The sequence below is a fragment of the Selaginella moellendorffii genome, unplaced genomic scaffold (genome assembly GCF_000143415.4).
Source record: "Selaginella moellendorffii unplaced genomic scaffold, v1.0 SELMOscaffold_39, whole genome shotgun sequence".
Classification (NCBI taxonomy): Eukaryota; Viridiplantae; Streptophyta; class Lycopodiopsida; order Selaginellales; family Selaginellaceae; genus Selaginella; species Selaginella moellendorffii.
In genome coordinates this window covers 168,715-189,058 of record NW_003314300.1, presented here as the reverse complement: position 1 = coordinate 189,058, position 20,344 = coordinate 168,715, and the positions used below count along the sequence as shown (strand labels likewise).

Here is a 20,344-nt window from a genome sequence, read left to right as displayed (position 1 = left end):
AAAATAACAATACCATCTACTTGAACCATATGGCATCCATGGCACTTTGTTAGATCGCGGATCCGCATTCTCGCTGCTCGAGGCCAGCGTTTCGTGCCTGGCAGAAGCCCTTCCCCGATTTCAGAGGTAAGAGGACGGGATCTGGGTGGATCGGGGCGACGCTCCTCTTCCAAAATACTTGACGACCTCCGCATGGTGGGATCCAAGGACGATAGTGGCGCTCTGGGTGTGGGGAGTTCACTCGGTAGAAGATGGAGAAGAAACCCCACTCGGCCAAGGAAGGAAAATTGACAGGAGAGTTTTGTTCTAGATTTTCTCACTCACTCGCTCACTCGCTGTTTCTATGAAAGATGCAGGGAGGAGAACAACTGGTAGCTCATTCCCGTCGCTATGGTCGTCTGTAAATGTACCCAGGCAAGGATCGTAGATTGGCAGATCCAGGACCGGACTGTCTATACCGAAGAACCGGCCAAGTTTTGGGAGGCCTGATCAAATCTCACAAGATACTCTCTCTCGAGTTTGCATGGAGCAAACACAGTTTTGCATTATCCTCAAGAACCGTAAAATCAGATGATAATGTCGCGCGATCTCCTCTCCAGTAAGAACATCGACTTGATCAACGCAGTCATTCATGGACGCGAAACGGGGCAGGATGGACGAGGCACGCCGCATTTTCGATTCCATGGATCGGCGCACCGCGGCGTCGTGGAACTGCGTCATCGGCGGCTACGCGCGGTGCGGCCAGCCGGGTCTCGCGCTCCAGTTCTTTGCGCGGCTGGTTGGATCCAAACGGCCGGATCTTCGTCACGGCTCTCCAGGCCTGTTCTTCGCTGGCCGCTAGAGAAAAAGGGGTGAGAGATTTACAGGGGAGGATCATCAAGCTCAAGAGCCTCAAGAGAGGCATGGCTCTTCATTCCCAGCTTGGTGGATTCTTGGTGGACAGGTTCGTGGCCAGCGCCCTGGTGGATTTCTATGGAAAGTGTGGCAGCGTGAGAGAAGCTCTAGAGATTTTCCAGGCTGCCAAGTTGGGAACAAAGGACGTGGTTGTGTGGAGTGCCATGATCAACGCTTGATCGCAAGGAGGGGAAGACGAGCTAGCCTTGGAGCTCTTTGAGCTTATGCTTTTGGAAGATGGAGCGGAGGCAAATGCCGGACTCTGGTGGCCGTGCTCGACGCTTGCACGAATCTGGGATGGCTGGACAGGGACGGAGAGATTTACTCGAAGTTTGCAAGAACAGGGGGATTTCGTCCAGCGTTTTTGTCTCCAACAGTATGATGGATATGTATGCAAAGTGGGGGAGATTGCTGGATTGCTGGAGAGTTTTCGATGGGATGATAGAGCGGGGAATTCGGTCTCATGGAATGTTATGATCATGGGATATGCAAAAGGTGGCGAGGCCGAGCGGGCTCTCGAGTTATTCACGGCCATGCAAGCGTTAGACGTGGTCGTCAGCTCGAGAACTTTGGCGGCCTTTCTCCAGGCGTGCTTGGATATGGCCGAGAAGGAAGAGGCTCGGCTTGTGGATGGAAGACTCTTGAAAGTGGCGTTGCTGGAGAAGGCATTGGCTGGAAGACTCCAAGGACTGAAACCGGACTCGGCAGGCTTTTGCATCGGTACTTAAGGCCTGTGGGGGCCTTGGAGCACTACAGGCTGGACAGACAATCCATCGTCTGATCGAAGAAGCTGGGGGGCTCCGGTGGTGGCAAACTCGCTCATAAGTTTCTATGGTAAGTGTGGTGACATCGTGGAATCTTGCCGAGTGTTCGATGGAGACAAGGACGCAGTGTCTTGGAGTGCACTGATCGCAGGATACAGCCGTCAAGGGGACAGTGATGCGGTGTTTGGTCGACAAGGGGATGGAATACTTTCACGCGATGTGCTTGGACTATGGACTTAGTCCGAGTGTGGAGCATGTAATCTCCATGGCTGATCTACTTCGACGTGCTAATCGGCTGGAGGATGCACTTGCGGTGGTGGAAAGCCTGCCTTTCCAATCATCGCATTGAAACAAGCCCCAAGCAAAGCCATCCATATCCTGGAGCACACCTCTTCCACAGGCAGCCTTTGATGCTCTATCAAAGGTTGACGATGAAGGTGGTACAGCTTATGCTCTCATGGCAAACATATACTCAGGCTCAAACAATGAAAACTATGACAACCTTGAAGTGATCGGTATGTAATTAAGTTTCTATGACTTTGCATTTATCTAAGTCTTGTTGCTTTCTTTGCAGCTGGATCTTTGTGATGTCACTTCAAGAAAGTGTGGAAAGAGTTGGACCTTATGCTCCACTGATGGTAATTCCTGAAGCATGGGCTTGCTTCAAATAGCCAAGGGCCTCCTGTGAGACGAGCTCTCCAGGAAAGAGCACAGAAATACCAGGTGGATACGGGCACACGAGCTCAGCAGTCGCTAGACCCACTGCTTCATCAGCTTTGCAGCAGTAAGTTTCTGCAAAGAATGCATAGCTTGGACTAACTAATGCTTTCCATCCGTTTTTGTTACAATCAGGCACTCGGGATCTGGAATAAGAACCTATTGTCAATCTGGAAGAACTCGAAAGGTCTTGAAAGCCTTTGATAAGTTTCTCAATGTCGCTGCTGCTAGTGCCGCCTCCCATAGCAAAAGTTATGGAGTTCAGAAGAGGAAGCTCGGACACCACCTTGCATTTATCGCACAGAAAGCCATCAGCAAGGGTTCCTGTGACTCCGAGCTCCCACAAACCAATGGTGATCCTAAGCTCATCAAAAATGGTATCAGCTTTGGCTGCCGAGCTCACATTTTTCTATCAAGGACTAAAACTTGTGGGATTTCTTTCAGGCGTCGTCGAGCTGTGCAAGCCAGCTCCAGAGCTGTATCAAACGCTGGATGGTCGTCGCTTGCTGCACCATCTGGTCCCTTGCGGCATCGAGAGAGGCCAAGAGAAGGTAACTCGGACTGGAGCTTTGCAAGGTTCTAAGGCACTTGCTAACTCTCTCGTGCTTTACAATCTTGCAGCCTCTCGTAACAAGGAAGAGCATAGTGAGGCATTGCTCCAGCAAGAACCATGGCTGGGAATGCCGAAACGTGGGGAGGATTGAAACGTCTCCTCGCTGCCTGGCAGCTCCGGGAGATCAAACTGGAAGAGTTGAGCTCCGAGAAGCTTGGAAATCGAAGAGGCGCTGAGGCCGTGGCCTGGGAAGTGAAACGCAGCGACACGCTCCTCGCCGGTTCTCTTGAGAGCTTCAAGCAATGAGGGGAGCAGTAACGGAGGATGATTGTTGAGCACCGTCGTCGGCATAGCCATCCACGCCACGAATACTTGATACACGATATTGTTTCAGGAATACGAGGCCCACAAATTTTCAGCGACACAGAAGTCTCCAACCAAAATTAGCTGCAAATTTATTCTTTTGTAATATCGATCAGAATCGAACCCGAAACGTATGCTTTGAGAAACCGAGGTGCTAACTGACTGGTCTAAGTTGCTTTAGTGAGCTAGCGAATCAGAAAAAAGGCTACTTAAAGAGCAAGAGTTTTCCCTAAAAGTCCTTGTTGATTGGACCCTTCGGCATCGAACCCGGGTCTTCTACACCGGTTTACCTCTACACTTACCTGATAGCCATCATCTCAGCAACCGGGTTCCGATAATAAAATTTCATACCATTGACTTGAACCATTAGTAAATTTTGAATTTGCATTCTCGATGCTAGCAAGAAGCTACCTTCCCGGATTTGGGGGTTAGGAAGACGGGATCTCGTGCTCGATTGCGGCTCAATAGCTTCGCCTCTGTTCGAAGCCCCGGCCTCAAACTGGTGGGATATTATCCAAGCTGCGAGTTCACTCTGGTGGTTGATCGTGAGATCCACACAACCCATTTTGTCTCTTCCACAGAGCAAGGTCTGTTGAATTTACTCAGTCAGGTTTTCCCTTCTTTCTTACTCTTTTGCTGGCCCAGAAAAAAGTAGTAACTTGTGAAACCGGGGCTGCTGTTACAACTCAACCGTCTTCAAGATCAAATAGCTCCGAAACATTCGACTAGTGGACGCAATTTACACATACTCCCGTTGCCTGGATCGTTTTTCAGTTGACCATGATGGTCACATTTCATGGTATTATTTGGCCATTACGAATTAAAAGGATTGATATCGATTCTCGACCTATGATCTTGGTTTCTTCCCCTGGGTGGGTCTCATGGAACTGATTGAAAGGTAAAACTATACCATTTTGCAAAATAAATATTAGATACAATAAGGCATATACTTAACTGGGCTTGAGCTTACCCTGGCGTTCATACAGCTGACGTGCGTGGGGAAACTCAAATCTGAATAGAGGCAATAGACCATCGACACCGAATTCAGGAAGGCCACCAGCATCAGCCACCACCTCTGCTCTGACCAGAGCTTCCTCAATGAGAAACATGTGTCTGTCGGTACACTACGAGTCTAAAGGGACTCGGTCTGCAGACTTGTTTCCGAAAAAGTTGACTATTGCCAAGAATCAAAACATGGAAGTTAGAAAACACGGACAATCTGATTGAAAAACTACATGGCAGATGATGAAGTTCGTGAAGTGGCTCAATATTGTAATTGTCGAAGTGAATAGTCACTAGCAACCCTTCTAGCATTTTCTCGTAGCTGACTGATGTTTGGCTGACCAGCAAATAGGGCCTCAGATTGCGTTTTTGAGGAAGGAGGCCTTGCCTCTTCGGGATCACAATGATACATCCTGCCAATTTGCAAAAATCGAGACTTCTATAGTAAATCTGAATAGCAAAAGAAAGGGCAATATTACCGACAACATGTTCAGCTGGCTTCCCCATCTCCATCAGAAACTCTCTTCTGAAATAACACATTCTTGAAAGCCAGGATTAGGGTTTATGCTTAGGTGTACGAAATTGATAAATGGTTTCACCTTATAACCTGTATAATTGTGACTTGGACTCAATTTCAAATTTAGTTTTAGACTCGTCTTAGACTTAGTCTTGGATTTGACAAATCTCATATATGTCCAGCCTATAAACTCTTTGTCATTTCTTTATATATTTATATATTTGTTTCATCTTTGAAATATTAGCTTTGATTTTACCTATACTTAGTCAGCCGCCACCACCACCACCACATACATATCCCCCTCAGCCTGTAACCATTTTTGTTGCAAGATTAAATGCCATATCTTTATTGAGTTTAATGAATAAATTCAATTGATAACTTATATTTATTCTACTTATATTGATGATGGAATAGTTACTTTAAATCAAAACTTAGTCAGAATCTCATTTCACACCATTACCCCACTTTTTATGGGTGGGATTTGTGTGGCTGATCTGTCTATACCAATTGGCTTCCCTTTGTATAATGTGTGGCAAGCATTTATATCTAGTAGAAATCAAATAGTTATCGATGCTATAGTTATTTCTTACAGAACAAGAGTAAGTTTTTATGCGGAGATACGCACAGAATTTCACCATCGGCAGACCTGGACATACGAAGCAGCCGCAAGCCAGGTTTACTACAGCCTCTTCAACAACATGGCATATATCAATGGGATGTCAGGAAGGAACACTATCAGGCCAAAGTCATCACAACACCCTGTCAGCTAGTCCGTCGCCAGTTGAACAGCTCGCTCCTTCAGGGAAAAAGCTTCTTAAGGCATCCAGACTCCTCCCAGTGGAAGTCCGGAAGTGAACCATTCAGTTTATCCTCGCCACCCACACTGCCTCCATCATTGTGCACGAGCAGCCTCCATTCAACTACATGAAGAGAAGAACTCGGTGACAAGAGTCCCGCAAGCGTGGATCAGTCTCGAACTGAAAAGATGGCTGGCAGGATCTGAAAAGAATTCCGGGCTCCAAGATTATCGGATTACAAGCGACGAAGTTCTACTTAAGAACGCGCCACGACATCGCAACATGCATTTTTTGCATTGCATGAAATGCTCTTAAGTTACGAAGTTCTACTCAGGAACCTCGCCACATGCATTTTCTAAAGGGCTCTCTCAATTCAAAAATCAAAGTTAAGGAAGATTTTAACAAGATGTTCTCATGCACTCTTTAGAAGGGCCTTGGTGGCATAGTATAAATCTCTGGTGGGGCTTCCTACGACCAGCGAACGTGATTGCCGTTGCTGCTGCTGCTCTCTTGTCGCAATGCTTCAAGAGCCTTAATTTTTATGACTGAGATTGTTATCCTTAGTATTTCCAAATAAAACTGATATTTCACTGCTGTTAGTCCCTTGTGACTTCTCATTTAATCATGCGATTCACAATTTCAGGCGAGCTAGGTTCTGCTTGAGAATCTGGTTTTATTTTGGTGTTCCTTGCTTGATCCTTTCAGGAATCTGAGGAAGTATCGCACTAGCTAGGAAATTGACCGAAAAGAGCTTTCTTGAAGCTCCACATCACCTTCATTGAAGAACTGGTTGCAGTGGGGCATATTTGAGAGCTTTTGGAACCTCGGCCTCTGTCAAGCAGCGCAATAGTGGACCATGAGCTGTTCTCCTGTAAAGTGGTCACTGGTCCTGGATCGATATTGTTGCATTCTCTTATATTGATTCACAGAATTGCATGGTTTAAGAAAACGAAAGACCGATACTCTATTTATGATTCAAGGTTTTGCAGCACAAATATCGACGTGAGCTCGTCAATGCTGAGGCTGTGATCCTTGCAGCTTTTCTCCCCAAATGCAAATTCCACCAGCTTCTTCTTCTCCTCCTGAATCTGTAAGATGCGCTCCTCCACAGTTTGTTTGACCACAAACCTGGTCACGTGGACCGGCCGAGTTTGACCAATGCGGTGCGTCCGGTCAATGGCCTGGTCCTCCGTGGTCGGGTTCCACCACATGTCCATTAGCAGCACACGAGTCGCGGCCACCAGGTTGAGCCCACACCCGCCAGCTCTAAGGGATATAAGCATTACCGCTACCTCTGGATCCTCGCTAAATCTCTTGATTGCCTCAACTCGCTTTCTTGTGCTCATGCTCCCGTCGATCCTGGAGAACTGGATCCCGGCTTCCTCCAGCTCTGGTTCAATCAGGTCGAGCATAGACGTCCACTGTGAGAAGATGAGGGATTTCTCTCCATGAGGGGTCATATCCAGCACCCTCATCGCGGCTTTCAGCTTGGCCGACTGGCCAATCTCTTGCACTTTGCGATCAAACTCTTCTTGCCTCTCCTGGGCCTCGAGCTGGAGCTTACTCAAGGCCTCTCTCATCTGCTGGTGCCCACTTCCATCTTCACTTCCATCTTCATCCATGATGAGATCATCGTCTTCGACTTGGAAGAGGTGGTCACTGTCGAGCAGCGCTGGATGGTTACACATTTGCCTCAGTCGCAGCAGCATGCTCAACATGTTAAACTTGTTCATCTGGAGCGTCCCTTCGCTGCTGTATTCGCTGATTCTTGCCTCGTACTCCTCCATAAGATCTTCATAGAGTTCTCTCTCCAGCTTCGATAGCTCCACCTCCACCCGGTTGACCAGCCTGGGCGGCAGCCGCAGCACTGGCTCGCCATCAACGATCGAGTTCTTGTTCCGCCGAAGCACAATGCTCTCCAGCGCCGCCTTGAGCTCCAGCGAGTAGCCCTTCTTCTCATACACTTCATACTGCTCGTCAAAAGCTTTACGATTGTGACAATAGGGCTGGACCCGGAGAAAGCAGAAAAAAGCATAGAGATCCTTGATGTTGTTCTGGAATGGCGTTCCTGAGAGAGCCCATCTGTACGTCGCGGAGAGATGCATGCAAGAGCGCGAGACTTGGGTGTAGGCATTCCGGATGGATTGTGCTTCGTCTAGCACCACCCTGTGCCACGCCACATTGCCCAGGGGTCCAGAAAGGTACTGCCTCTCCACGATCCAAGCTGCACGACGTCGATTAAAGACCTTGTTCACCTTGTTACACTGCTCCTTGGCCAGTACTCCGTACGTGGTGATCACTACGTCGTACAATGCCAGCGTCTCAGGCGTCACCTTGCGTTTGTCATGGTAGACGAATGTGGAGAGTGGTGCAGTGGCCGCCACCTTAGTTGCGATCTCGCTCTCCCACTGCCGGATCACGCTTACCGGGCAAACGATGAGCGTACCACCCCTGACTTTCTTTTGACTTGCATGGTCTTGGGCCATTGACCTTGGGCTAGCCTCGAGGATGAGCGCGATGGCTGAGAGGGTCTTGCCCAGGCCCTGGTCGTCAGCAAGGATGCCACCTTTTCTGTCGCTAGACTCCTGCTCCAGCATCCAGGCTAGGGCTTGCTTTTGGTGATTCATCAACTCAACTGTCATTGACCTAGGCTCCAAATCATTTTGGGAGGACTCCCCTTGTATTTGCTTCTTCTCCCCCTCGCCCACAAACTCCCCCTTCCTCTTCTTCATTGCTATTGCTACGTAAAAGTTGGAGAAAAACTAGAAACCCTTATGGTTTTTAAAGGATGGTAATGCTAATGGTTGCCATCATCATACCAGACGGTAAACAGGTGTTCTGCAATGACCTCCATAAACCACAACCTTCCTGCTAAGCTTGAAAGATAATCCTTGACCTCTCTCACACCTCATCGCCCTTGATCCTATAAGTCTTAACAAGTTGCTCCTATTTATCTACGCGTAATCACAACTTAGAGATTCCAATGTGGCATAACACCAGGAGATCAAGCATCCACTTTTGCAGAGCCTCACACTCCTCCACGTCATGCCCTACTGCCACGTCGGGCTGCCAGGTCGGTTGTTTTGAGAATATTATCTGGAATGGTTCATGCTAAATAGATGGTTTCAATAAATATTAATAATTGCTCATCAGTTTTATTGTAAAGGTTTTGTTATATAGCGATTTCTCTACACAGGCAGATTTCCTTGCGAAAATCTGGAACGGGAGAAAGCGCTTCTGTATACACAATATGCTACACAGCAGTACAAACTTGCGCAAATAGTCATCATACACAAAGTTATAGACGATGAGCCAGGCAACAAGAAAAAAAAGAGAGAAAAACGAACGACGAAGGCTCAAGCCATCTTCGAAAAGACTGGAGCGCTTCGTGTTCGCCGGATACCTGGCGTAGGAAACTCGACCTCGATCGGTGGAGGCTTGTGGTCACGCTTGGTGTGAGTCTTTGGTAGCTTGGTGATGGCCAACACTCCTCCAATCAGCGCGGCACCCGAGGCAACGAGAAACGATGGTATGTTTCCTCCTCCAAATGCTTGGTCCCAAGGCCCACTTCCGAGCGAGATTATAACCTGTAAGTTCCAGAGAGGTGATCCATCAGTATCCGCAAGAAGTACCAGAGTTTCTTAAAGCTATGACGAACTTACCTGTGGGATGACAACGGCAAGATTTAAAACTCCCATAGAGAGCCCTGGAGAAGAAAATCCATGCTAAAGCTTAAACGCTGTGATAAACAAGAGGAAAGTTACCTTGACCACCGCCGATGGAGCTCGTGTAGCTCGCAGTCAGAGCATACGGAACGCTGTACGTGACCTGCAAAACCATGCTTGAGTGCTTGAATCGCGAAGAACTTCTCTTCTAGAGTAGAGCACAAGAAAGGAAACGAAAAACTTACTGCCAGTGGTATTCCAAGGATCGAAAAGAGGAGGAGAACGACTGTCAAAACACCTGCTGATGGCGGACTGCGTCCTTTCCCGGCCACCTTGGTGATCCCGACGATACCGGCGAAGCAAAACGCCAGGATCACATCCGCAAATCCCCACAAGTAGCTCGGCCCGACTCGTCGACACAAAGGCTCCACCATGAGTGACGTGAGTCCCAGCACCACAGAGTTGAGCATCAGTCCGAACGATCCCATCCTCACTCCCTTGTTGTACAAATCGGTTCTGGCCTGGAGCCTCGAGTCGGGCTGTCCTCTGTAGATCTCGTGCCCCATCCAGTCCGTGTCGTAGAGCAAGAATGGGAACCACGCCACCCAAGTGAGAGCCGTGACGAGCAGGATGTACCACATTTGCCGGGGCAGCGTCTTCATGGTGCTGAAAAGCTCCCAGAAGAAGGCCTTGTTCTCGGTCTCGCAAGTCGGCAACACCTCCGGACCGTGTGGAGATTCGGACAAGCCTTCGCTGCTGAGGATGGTCTCGAGCTCTTTGCCATGGTCGGCACTGAGGTTGTTCCACGGCTTGGCCACGAGCTTGCCATTCTCGACGGTGCTGTCGCTCAAGTTTTGCCGGCCGTGAGCGTTTTCCACGTCCCGGCGCTCGGAGCTGTTGCTGAGGATCCTTTTCAGCGTGCTGGTGCTGTTGCTGCCGTCGTTTTTGCTGCTGCCATGGCTGCTGCCACCACCACCAGCACCAACGCCGCCGCCTCGTAAGATCTCCGAGAGTGGAACCTCTGGAGCGGCCGTGATGCTGAGCAGCGTTGTGAATATGAGCATTATGATGTCGAGGAAGAACGCGGACTTCAAGTTGGCGCAGGCCATGTCACACGCTGTCGTGATAGCGAAAGGAAAAACTTTGGCCCAGTTGCCGTAGGCACCGGTTGCAAAGCCCAGAATGTTGCCAATGGCCATGAAGAGCGAGAAGAAAGCGTTTGCTCTTCGCGTTCTTCTCTGGCTGCGGCCTGCAAAGGAAAAGTTCAGCGATAAGGCATCTTGGACAACCAAGAATGTCAAAAACAACACACAAGGCAATCTAGCAAGAAAGAACTGTAGAGAAAAACAATAAGAAACCCCAACTAGAGTCTAGGACGTCTCTCTATCCCTGGAACTACACCAGTGAAAGAAAAAATGAGAAAAGTTTGCAATTCTAAGCTAAGAGGGGAAGGAGAAATATGGTACATGCGGACGCTTGGACTAGCCCATGCTCTGCTCGTCACCTCCAGCTCTGTAAAACTGGCGAACACTCTTAAAATCGACGAACTCCAAGTCAGAAGTAGAAGAAGTATGCTAAATCATCAAGGAAAGAAAAAACTGCCAAGCATGGAGTGATCTACGATGAAAAGCTCCAAAGAAAAATGAAAGCTCCAAAGCAGAGAAGGAAGAAGAACTAAGAGAAGATGGCGAACCAAGCAGCTCCTAAAAGGATGAAGAAAACCGGAAGAAAAAAAACAAACTTTGAGCAAGAGTACCTGTGAGATCGGCCAGGAGCGCTCGGCACGGCCCCTGGAGAGTGTTGTTCGCGAGGTCGAGCAGCCAGAATCCCAGCACGAACATCACAATGGCCCGCGTCTTGGTAGTACTCTCCATCGAATCACCAAAGAGGTGTCCCAGATCGGCCGAGAAGCCGATGATGAGCACCGCGATGATCACGCAAACGCATCCAGCGACGAGGAAGGGGCGGCGGCGCCCCCATCGGCTCCTACAGTTATCGCTGTAGTACCCGACGATGGGCTGGACGAGCATTCCGGTAATGGGGCCGCAAAGCCATATGTAACTGGCGAATGTGTGAGGGATTCCCAGCTCTTGGACGTATGGAGTGAGGAGGGAGAGCTGCAAGGCCCAGCCGAATTGGATCCCGGCGGCCACGGAGGAGACGCGGAAGAGTTGGCGCTGGCGGATCTTCCGGGAGTCTTTCTTCTTCTTGGCGGCGGCGCCGGTGGCGGCGGAGGTGGAGAATGTGGGCAGGACGCTCATCCCCACCGGATCCAGATGATCCGGATTCTTCCTCTTCCTCCGGAACTGCTGCCTCCACCGCTCCCACATCCCTGGGCGCCGAAATTTAGGTCAGAAAAGAGCCCACAACTCACTGCCACTGCGCGGATGGATCGATCCAACACAATGCCGATCGATGCGCCGGATCCTTGCTGGCGCCGCGAGAGATCTATGCGATGGGGCGAGAAGAGACCATCCGGGGAATGGGGGAATGGGAGCGCCCAGCCACGGTGAGCGCCAAAGCGAGCGATTTGAAATAACCCAGACGAGAGAGAAGGGGAAATATAAAAAGTGCCACTTAGGGCAAAGCGTGACGCTGGATGGAATATTTGAAATTTAAACGGTGCCACGTGGCGCAGCCGCATTGCTCCACAGTGGACGCCACGTGGGGCCTCGAGCGCGCGCCACAGTGGCAGGGCCCCGTCGCGTCAGCACCTGGAATGGTCGTCGCTTCAACACGTCACGAATCTTTGCCGCCGGGCGGAAATAATTTCGTTGTACACGTGGTTTGCCTGCCATGGGAATTTTTCTTTTGGAGAAACTTTGAGTGCTCGCAGGAGGACCACCATTCACGAGGAACTTAAAGCGTACCATTCAGTCGATGGAATCGATCGATCATTGCAACTTGCCGAGAACGATGCCGCCGAAAACAATGGCCCCGAGCCACTTGTTGGATCCAAATCTATAAACACACCACCACGATTGACAATTCTTTCAAGTCAGCCAAGGCGGCTTCTGGAAAAATAAAAAGAGAGCTCCACTCACTTCCGGTTACAATCATCGCTGTTTGAGATGTCGAGAGTCTGGAGCTGCCAAGCGAGGTGACAAGCTGTACCAAGGACGCCTCCATAGAATGGCCAGCCTGAAAGAAAAAACAAGGGAATCGCGAGAGCGAGCGCTTTACGACTTGGTATGAAAAGCACTGGTGTGAGCACTTACCGATACCAGTATTGTACCCCGCCAGAGCGAGGAAAGAAACGGAGGCTGCGCTGAAACCCGTGAGCCAGAGACAAGTGTGGTCTCCGAATCTTAATGCCGTGGACTTGACACCCACTTTGAGGTCATCCTCTTTATCCTGGCGGAACGAACAAAAGCGAAAATAATTCATTGTGCTCTTTGTAATGGAAGGAAAAGCGTACCTGGTGTGCATATATGGTGTCGTAGACAAGCGTCCAGCATATCCCGGACAAATACAGTGGAAGAACAACGGCTGGATTTAAGCTGCCTTGGATGGCCGACCATCCCAAAAGCGCTCCCCAATTGAAAGTTAGGCCCAGATACGCTTGAGGCTGTTTAGAAAAACAATAACCAGCAGCATTGTCTTCTACTTCGACTTGGAGATCGAGAGCTTGAAAGAATACATACCCAAAATGTCCACCTTTTCATCAAGGGATAGGTGCCAACGAGGAGTAGAGACGATGCTCCTAGAATTCGGCTGATATTGTCAAGGTTGAGAAGAACACAGCGAAAAAAACACAGAGAAATAAATAGGAGAGCTTGTTCTACCTGAAATCATTGAGCTGGAGGAGAATTCCCAGGCCCAAAAGAAGCTGGCAACCGAGAAATCCAACACCTTGAGCTGGAGACAATGCTCCAGAAGCGATTGGCCGAAGTTTGGTTCTATCAACCTGAAATACATGAGCGTCAAGTCAGCAAGAAAAAAAAAAAATGGACTCAAAGAGACCTTGCCATCGATATCACGATCAAGTAAGTCATTCACCGTGCAGCCAGCACCACGCAGCAAGATCGCTCCCGTTCCAAACAGCGCGAGCATTTTCAGGTCTGGCAAGCTTCCAGCCGGAGCGGCGAGAGCGATCGACCTGGAGAACGCAAAGCAAGCTTTACAAACCAAGAACAAAAAAAATCGACAAAAAGAAGAACTTACATACCAAAAGCATGGCCATGCCAGTAACCAAGTTCCAATCGGCTTGTCCAACCTCGCAAGGCACGCAAACGGCTGGAGCGACGGTGGAAAAGACTTAATCCACGAAGCGGACGATCGATCGTCTTGTTTCCCGCCCTTGCCTAATGGCTCCACTCGACTGGAGCTCGAAGAATACCACACAATGCTCGATCGCACGACGTACCCATGGCTTTCGATCCCGGAGAGAATTCGCTGCCGCTGCGGCCAGAGAATGGAATCACTCGCTCTTACCGCATTGCGCGATCCTCCTCGCCGCCGGGAATTCGCCACAGATCTCACCACACGGCGCCATAGGCCAGGCCCGCCCATCCACTGGAGAAAACCCTAAACCTCTTAATATGAAGGACAATAGGAATAATATAGAGAAATTTTAAAATGCTTATTATGATTGATACAATAGGGAAAGAACAATAGGAGAGGGAAAGAACAATAGGAATAATATAGAGAAAGAGTGATCGCTTTCTCCTATGGTATGGGAGAGCTTCTCGTACGGCGAATACTCCTGGAACGAAACTCTGGCGCCGGCCTTGGAAGGATTAAAAACGCGAGAACTCCGCCAATGAAAGAAGCTCCCAGCGCCAACGCGAAGGATGGAACGTTTCCACCGCCGAATAGCGCATCCCAAGGACCGCTACCGAGCGAGATAATGATCTGCAGAGAGATTAGAAAACACAACGCTTTGATTGCGAGGAACTGCCAGCTCTTTCGTTACCTGCGGAACTACGACGGCCAGATTCAGCACTCCCATTGCCAGGCCTGTAGGAATGGTTCTCAAGTTAGAAAAAAAACATGAACTTTGCAAATGTTTGAAACTTTCAAGCTCGCGAATCGAGAGAGATAAACTTACCTTGGCCACCTCCGCTGTTGTTCGTGGAATGCGATGCCAGCGCAAAAGGAATGCTGTAAGTCACCTATAGGGACAAAACACACTCAGTGACAAAACGAAAAACGAAGAGAAAGACAAGAAAACAGTACCGCAAGAGGAGCTCCCAGAGCCGCGAAGACAACGAGGGCACCGATGGTTGTTCCTGTCGGCGGGATTACTCGATCGGTGTTCTTCATCGCGTAAGTAATCGCTATCATCGCAGCAAAGCTCGCGGCCATGATAAAGTTCCCGATACCCCACACGAAGCTCGGCTTGAGCATCCGGCAAAGTGGTTCCATTACAATGGACGTGATCCCGAGCACCACCGAGTTGAGCATCAGCCCGAACGATCCCATTCGGACACCCCTGTCGTAAATCTGCGCGGTCGCGGAGCCGGGCTCGCCTTTAAACACCTCTCTTCCAAACCAGTCCGTGTCGAATAGCGTGAACGGAAACCACGCCAGCCAAGTTAACGCCGTCACCAAGAGGATGCACCACATTGGTCGCGGAAGATCTCGCAAAGTTCCCACAAGCTCCCAGAAGAAGGCCTCCGATTCTTCCTCCTCATCTTCATCGTCGTCGTTTACGTTCTCTGGATCATCGGCGTACTGTGGATCTGGCTTGTCGGGAATCAGCGGGGTGGTGGGAGTACTCACACCGTGCTTCTGGGCCTTCGTCAGTGGTGACCACGGGATTTCTTGGGCGGCTGTAATGCTCAAGAGGGTCGTCACGATGAGCAGGATCAAGTCGATCATAAAAGCCGACTTTAAGTTGGCGCATGGTCGGTTGCAACCTCTGGTCTCTGTGAAAGGAAAGATCTTCGGCCAATTGTTATAAGATCCCGCTGCAAACCCGAGAATGTTTCCAATCGAGATGAAAAACGAGAAGAACGCATTTGCCCGGCGATTTCTTCGCTGATCTCTCCCTGTGACAGGAAGAATAAAAACTCAACTTTGAAGCTAGAACTAGAAGAAAACCAAGGATCTTACCAGTGAAATCCGCTAGAAGTGCTCTACAGGGACCCTGGAGAGTGTTGTTAGCCAGATCCAAGAACCAAAACCCGACCACAAAGATCCCGATGGCTCTGGGCCTCCTGGTGGGAGTATCGCCAAGAATGTATCCCAGATCGGCCGCGAAGCTGATGATCAAGACCGAGATAACCACCAAAATCGCGCCTAGGACAATGAATGGCCGCCGCCTCCCCCACTTCCCCTCCCAGTGATCGCTGTAGAATCCCACGATGGGCTGGACGAACATCCCCGAGATCGGCCCACACAGCCAAATGTAGCTCGCAAAAGTGTGAGGAATCCCGAGCTCCTGGACGTAGGGCGTGAGCAGCGATAGCTGCAGCGCCCAGCCGAATTGGACGCCCGCGGCCACGGACGCGACGCGCGCGAGCGCCTTGAGCGGGACGCGATCGGCGCGCGAGCGCTTGGCAATGCTGCCCTCCGCCATCGCTCGCGATCTCCCAAGCCCTAGCCCTAGAAGAAGGGCTTTGAGGACCACTAGTGCCACTCCTCTTGGCCATTTTGCTGTTCGATGATTTGGAGAGGCTATAGTAAAAGATTTGTTTGTCGAGAGCCCGATAACGCCCTACGTGGCGACACTTGTCCAAGGAACCTATTTGACGTGTCGGGAGAAGACACATGGCAGCATGCAAGTGGCGACAAAATTGCCAGTCCGCTGGCAATTGGCTGGATCCCCCTAAAATTTTGGAAAATTATCGAGAAAAGGTTAAAAATTAGGGGGATTTTAGGGTTCCTGGGCAGGTTTAGGGTTCTTGGGGACATTTTAGGGCGAGGTTGGAGAGGAGGATGGAGCGGAGATTTCTCCGTCCAGATCCACTGCTTTCCTGGCCGCGCGGGCGCCGCGGCTGATTTCGTTGCTGCTGCCCAGCAATGCGGTCCAGGAGATAGAATCCGGCACGAGGCTCATTGTTTGGAGGAGCTCCTCGGCGTCTCTTGCCTGGCCGGATCGTCCCAGAATGTGGATCATGCAGCTGTAGTGCTCGATCGAGGGGACGAGGCCGTGGTCGGCGGTGATGGAGTGGAAGAATTGCCGGCTCGTTTCTAGCAATCCAATGTGGGCGCACGCGGCCAGGATCTCGATGTAGGCGATCTCATCCGGCGCGATGCCCTCGAGCAGCATCGCCAGGACGAGCTGGATCGCCTCCTCGCCCTGCGAATTCCGGGCGAAGGCCTGGACGATCGTCGACCATGACACGCGATTCCTCTCCGGCATTGTGTCGAAGAGGTCTCTCGCGGATTGGAGCATGCCCCGCCGCGCGAGCGCCTGGATCATGCTCGTCCACGACAAGACATTCCTCTCGGGCATCTCCAGGAAGAAATTCGCGAAGTCATCGCCCATCCCCCACTCTGCCAGTGTCGCCATGGCGATGTTCCACGATACAAGATCCGGGCGTGGCATCGCCCTCAGCGTCTCGATCATCCCGGCAACGCAGCCATCGCGAGAGAACGCGTAGAGCATCGAATTCCACACCACAGCATCCCGGCGATTGATCGGGATGGAATCAAAGAGAGCTCTCGCCTCTTCCAGATGCCCCAATTGGGCATAAGCTGTGATCATACTCGTCCATGACACCGTATCTCTCTCGGGCATCCTCTCAAACAAACTTCTAGCTTCCTCCAGATCCCCACGCCCCGCGTACCCAGCGATCAGGGCCGTCCACGTCACCACATTTCCCTCGCGCATCGAATCGAACAGCTTTCGCGCCTCGCGCATTTGCCCTCTCGCGGAATATGCGCCGATCACGATGCTGCACGATACCACCTCCCTCTCCGGGATTCGCGCAAACAGCGCAAGCACCTCGTCTAGATGCCCAGTCTGCGAATATGCCGCAAGCATGACTGTCCACGCCACGAGGTTCCTCTCGGGCATGGAATCAAACAATTCCCTGGCATCGAGAATATGCCCAGTCTCGGCATATGCTTTTACCATGCCCGTGAAGGTGACGAGGTTTCTTACTGGCATTTTTTGGAAGAGTAATTTTGCGTCGTCCACTCGGCCGGAAGAACCATAAGCTTTGATCATGGTGGTCCAAGAGACGACGTTTTTATCCGGGATTCGATCAAACAAGCTTCTCGCGCGATCGAGATGCCCGTTCTGGGCATATGCCTCGAGCAAGATGTTCCACGAGAAGACGTTGGGTAGTGGCAAGGCCTGGAAGAGACGCTGGGCTTCCTCCACAGACCCACATCTTCCATAAGCTTCGAGCAGCAAATTCGCGAGGTAAGTGGCGTCGTCCTGGCGGAGATGCTTGCTCTTGAGAACTTGTCTGTGGATCTGCCTGGCTCGATCGAAGTCTCTTGCGTCGCTGCACTGCCGGATCTCGCTGGCCAGCTGCGTGAAAGTCACAGCTTCCATCATCCACCATTCTCGCTTCTAAAGCGTTTGCAAGTGATCTAAGTGATCGAAGTGATGTCGCTCGGCTTCTGGAGGAAAAAAAAAAACGTTGGATTCTAAAAAGAGCGATGAAGGATTACTGTACCTGTCCAACAAAAGACGGCTGCCAAGACGGGCACTTCCAACTTCCAACCAGAAAAGCTTGACTTCCTCGATTTCCAAACAATCCAATCCGTCCGACTAGCCATCTAGTAGCGGCTTGTCACCTTTCGCATAAATGCTACTCGCCAGGAATCTCCCTCGATTCCTGTTCATCTTCCACACACACTTCATCAAGAGGTCTGGCAGCAAGAAATACGAGATGAAGTTAATGGATTCCGCCAACCTCTTAACTACTGCTAGATCGTCTACCTTGGATGATGGTGAAGAGAATTCCACAAGGAAGGAGAAGGTAGCGCTGCGCATCCTCCTCCACATGAGAGAAGAAGAGGACACGGCCATGGCGGAGAGGTTTTCTGTGAGTTCCACCAAGCAGCTGCCAACAATCGCCGAAGAGATTCCAGTGTCCCCGAGCGCGAAGAATCAGCAGCAGCAGCAGCAGCAGCAGCAGCAGCAACAGCGAAGACGAGTGGCTGCAAGCAGCAAGAGCAGCACGAGTGAGGACGACGAGATGCAAGCAAACTTTGAGAAGCTGTGTACCAGAGCGACGGGTTGCCGGCCTTTGATAGGAATCCTCTCCAGCATCATCGCTTGCGGGAATCGAGCGACTTCTCCAGTTCCTGCTGCTAGATCAGAGCATAGTTCTTCGCCAGCTACAAACTCGAGGACGATCAGGCTCCGGCAGCAGCCGACTCAGGAGCTCCTGGAGTTGAGCAAACGGCAGCAATCGGCACTGGTTGACAAGCAGGACACGATCGACATGCTAGAGTGGCAACTGGAGCAGCTGCAAAGCATGGCGATGAAAGAGCGAGAGATCACAGGTATTTGCTGTAGGCACAAAGGGAGTCCACTGTTAGTCCCGCAGAGAAACCAGAGCAAGGAAACGCTTACCACCGAGGGAAATGGCGAAGAATGCTCCGTCCTTAGTGAGAAGCGCGTCGGGGGAGCGATAAAGTCTCGCGAGGGAAACACCACTCTTCCACCACGAAGATCGTCGTCACCGGCAGTAGACCACGTTTCCATGGATATGGAGATCACTGCCACCGAGCTCCTCCTTGAGATGACGGTCGTGCGAGCGACTCTGGCCATTCGGAAGTTCTGCAAAGTCTTCATGAAGCAGATGGAGATGTCCGGCTACTCGGTGTTGCGAGCTCTGGGAGATCTGGAGCCGAGGACAGTCTTTGCAAAGAAGGAACACACGGCGTTCGCTCTGGAGTCTCGCATCAACAAGGCCCTGTTCCACTGCTTCGAGAACGAAAGCTTCGACCACTTTGGCATCACCAAGATCCTCAACCCGTCCCAGCGAGCTCTTGCCAGGCTCGAGGAGTTCCAACGGATGAAGCTGCTGGATATCGCGGATGCCGTCAACCCGGCCCACGCCAACTTTGAGCCCGACTTCCTCAACTTTTGCGAGAACAAGACTCACGATATGTGGGGTCTCTTTCCTTGGACGATCATCTTCAAGGCGACGGCTGAGAGGAACTGCTTCACCTCGGCTTTCATCAACGCTTGCAAAGGCGTCTGGTTGCTGCACCGGCTCGCTTACTCGATGAACCCGGCGGCTGGGATTATCAGAGTCGGACGAGGAATGGACGTCAATCCCGTTTACGTAGAACCAGTTGTGCATCCAGCTTCGCCGTGCAAGAGTTGTAAGAAGAGTAAGCTGGAGTTCATGGTGATGCCAGGTTTCAGAACCCAGAAGAAGGCCGTCAAGTGTTCAGTGTACGTGCACTTCGAGTGCAAATGACTGCATTATTTTGGAAAGTTGAGAAAACAAAAAAATAAAAACTGATTTGTCTAGAAGACCTTGGATTGCCGTGATTGCTCCAGTGTTCTGCTGTAGCGGCCGGCCAGTGGAAGGTTAGAGAAAACACCTACCCAGTGAAATGCTAGCTTGCACTAGACTTCATGACGAAACGCGGGGGAACCACGGCTTAAAATTGTCGAACTTCTGGATAAATTCGGCCACAGAAAAGTTGTGCATTGAGAATCCGTTTCGCAAGTCTTTGTCTCTCGGAACACCTTGATGCTGTTACAGACAAGGTGTGAGTTTTTTAATCTAAACTGCTTCAAATACAATGGATTTACCAGGAGAAATGCAAAAATCAGCTCCAGGAAAGTATTTTCTGAAAGATTGGCGGGACAGTTGTTCCCGCAGGTAATCAAATGCCTGTACCAATAAACTCGGTTCAACCAATGTATGATTTTCTTTACTACATGCATGCTCACCTGGTCTCTTGATTGTCTTTGTTGATGGTTACATCATACAACCAGCCATTGCTCAGCTTTGATTTATCGTGGTAGCAGATAAAGTAATCAACTGTTCCACCATACGGCGTTGTAACCACTGTGTGCTTCCCTTTGGGAGCGTCCGCCGGAGTAGTGGTCTACACTTACAGAATCAGCAACTAAAGAGATACAGGATAGCATACCTCCAAAACATCACACCGTCCCAACTCCATCAGTGCAGGATCATATATCA

General features: G+C 50.5%; 7 protein-coding genes and 1 pseudogene across 7 annotated transcripts; 2 read left to right on the top strand and 6 right to left on the bottom strand.

Annotated features, from left to right (window-relative positions):
• The first annotated feature begins 25 nt into the window (after positions 1–25).
• LOC112349508 (pentatricopeptide repeat-containing protein At1g53600, mitochondrial-like) lies at positions 26–2,276 on the top strand. The gene is made up of 2 exons (XM_024684050.1): positions 26–2,173; positions 2,233–2,276. Exon 1 carries the CDS (start codon positions 1,119–1,121, stop codon positions 1,620–1,622), a length of 504 nt encoding a protein of 167 aa, XP_024539818.1. The 5' UTR covers positions 26–1,118; the 3' UTR covers positions 1,623–2,173; positions 2,233–2,276.
• LOC112349507 lies at positions 2,238–3,431 on the bottom strand (annotated as a pseudogene).
• A 3,144-nt stretch (positions 3,432–6,575) lies between these two features.
• On the bottom strand, positions 6,576–8,339 carry LOC9659265 (helicase-like transcription factor CHR27). The gene has a single exon (XM_002978825.1). It carries the CDS (start codon positions 8,337–8,339, stop codon positions 6,576–6,578), a length of 1,764 nt encoding a protein of 587 aa, XP_002978871.1.
• A 401-nt stretch (positions 8,340–8,740) lies between these two features.
• LOC9659264 (sucrose transport protein SUT2) lies at positions 8,741–11,802 on the bottom strand. Its single transcript, XM_024684096.1, has 5 exons — positions 11,029–11,802; positions 9,518–10,521; positions 9,372–9,435; positions 9,270–9,313; positions 8,741–9,194 (listed from the first exon to the last, which is right to left on the bottom strand). The coding sequence occupies exons 1-5, from the start codon at positions 11,600–11,602 to the stop codon at positions 8,964–8,966; spliced, it is 1,917 nt and encodes a 638-aa protein (XP_024539864.1). The 5' UTR covers positions 11,603–11,802; the 3' UTR covers positions 8,741–8,963.
• Positions 11,803–11,849: 47 nt separating this feature from the next.
• Positions 11,850–13,792, bottom strand: LOC9659263 (4-hydroxybenzoate polyprenyltransferase, mitochondrial). Its single transcript, XM_002978823.2, has 8 exons — positions 13,441–13,792; positions 13,236–13,371; positions 13,058–13,179; positions 12,917–12,986; positions 12,691–12,840; positions 12,491–12,626; positions 12,317–12,413; positions 11,850–12,233 (listed from the first exon to the last, which is right to left on the bottom strand). The coding sequence occupies exons 1-8, from the start codon at positions 13,782–13,784 to the stop codon at positions 12,167–12,169; spliced, it is 1,122 nt and encodes a 373-aa protein (XP_002978869.2). The 5' UTR covers positions 13,785–13,792; the 3' UTR covers positions 11,850–12,166.
• A 43-nt stretch (positions 13,793–13,835) lies between these two features.
• On the bottom strand, positions 13,836–15,844 carry LOC9659262 (sucrose transport protein SUT2). The gene is made up of 5 exons (XM_024684098.1): positions 15,330–15,844; positions 14,451–15,265; positions 14,323–14,386; positions 14,188–14,231; positions 13,836–14,126 (listed from the first exon to the last, which is right to left on the bottom strand). The coding sequence occupies exons 1-5, from the start codon at positions 15,793–15,795 to the stop codon at positions 13,941–13,943; spliced, it is 1,575 nt and encodes a 524-aa protein (XP_024539866.1). The 5' UTR covers positions 15,796–15,844; the 3' UTR covers positions 13,836–13,940.
• Positions 15,845–16,131: 287 nt separating this feature from the next.
• Positions 16,132–17,734, bottom strand: LOC9659785 (pentatricopeptide repeat-containing protein At2g35030, mitochondrial). The gene is made up of 2 exons (XM_024683892.1): positions 17,552–17,734; positions 16,132–17,463 (listed from the first exon to the last, which is right to left on the bottom strand). The coding sequence occupies exons 1-2, from the start codon at positions 17,732–17,734 to the stop codon at positions 16,132–16,134; spliced, it is 1,515 nt and encodes a 504-aa protein (XP_024539660.1).
• A 219-nt stretch (positions 17,735–17,953) lies between these two features.
• Positions 17,954–19,665, top strand: LOC9659261. Its single transcript, XM_024684097.1, has one exon. It carries the CDS (start codon positions 17,981–17,983, stop codon positions 19,607–19,609), a length of 1,629 nt encoding a protein of 542 aa, XP_024539865.1. The 5' UTR covers positions 17,954–17,980; the 3' UTR covers positions 19,610–19,665.
• The last annotated feature ends 679 nt before the right edge of the window (positions 19,666–20,344 follow it).

Bases quoted from the DNA above. Each gene is read 5' to 3' on its own strand.
- LOC9659262 (XM_024684098.1), bottom strand. From the start codon at position 15,795: ATGGCGGAGGGCAGCATTGCCAAGCGCTCGCGCGCCGATCGCGTCCCG. The intron at 14,387-14,450 runs GTACTGTTTTCT...TTGTCCCTATAG, and splicing joins CTCTGGGAGCTCCTCTTGCG to GTGACTTACAGCATTCCTTT. The intron at 14,127-14,187 runs GTAACGAAAGAG...ATCTCTCTGCAG, and splicing joins TGGCCGTCGTAGTTCCGCAG to ATCATTATCTCGCTCGGTAG.
- LOC9659785 (XM_024683892.1), bottom strand. From the start codon at position 17,734: ATGGTGGATGATGGAAGCTGTGACTTTCACGCAGCTGGCCAGCGAGAT. The intron at 17,464-17,551 runs GTCTGTGGAGGA...GCATATGCCCAG, and splicing joins GAAGCTTATGGAAGATGTGG to AACGGGCATCTCGATCGCGC.
- LOC9659264 (XM_024684096.1), bottom strand. From the start codon at position 11,602: ATGTGGGAGCGGTGGAGGCAGCAGTTCCGGAGGAAGAGGAAGAATCCG. The intron at 9,314-9,371 runs GTAACTTTCCTC...TTTCTTCTCCAG, and splicing joins CTCCATCGGCGGTGGTCAAG to GGCTCTCTATGGGAGTTTTA. The intron at 9,195-9,269 runs GTAAGTTCGTCA...TGGAACTTACAG, and splicing joins TTGCCGTTGTCATCCCACAG to GTTATAATCTCGCTCGGAAG.
- LOC9659265 (XM_002978825.1), bottom strand. From the start codon at position 8,339: ATGAAGAAGAGGAAGGGGGAGTTTGTGGGCGAGGGGGAGAAGAAGCAA.
- LOC9659261 (XM_024684097.1), top strand. From the start codon at position 17,981: ATGCTACTCGCCAGGAATCTCCCTCGATTCCTGTTCATCTTCCACACA.
- LOC9659263 (XM_002978823.2), bottom strand. From the start codon at position 13,784: ATGGGCGGGCCTGGCCTATGGCGCCGTGTGGTGAGATCTGTGGCGAAT. The intron at 13,372-13,440 runs GTATGTAAGTTC...TGCGTTCTCCAG, and splicing joins CTGGCATGGCCATGCTTTTG to GTCGATCGCTCTCGCCGCTC. The intron at 13,180-13,235 runs GTCTCTTTGAGT...CATGTATTTCAG, and splicing joins ATCGTGATATCGATGGCAAG to GTTGATAGAACCAAACTTCG.
- LOC112349508 (XM_024684050.1), top strand. From the start codon at position 1,119: ATGCTTTTGGAAGATGGAGCGGAGGCAAATGCCGGACTCTGGTGGCCG.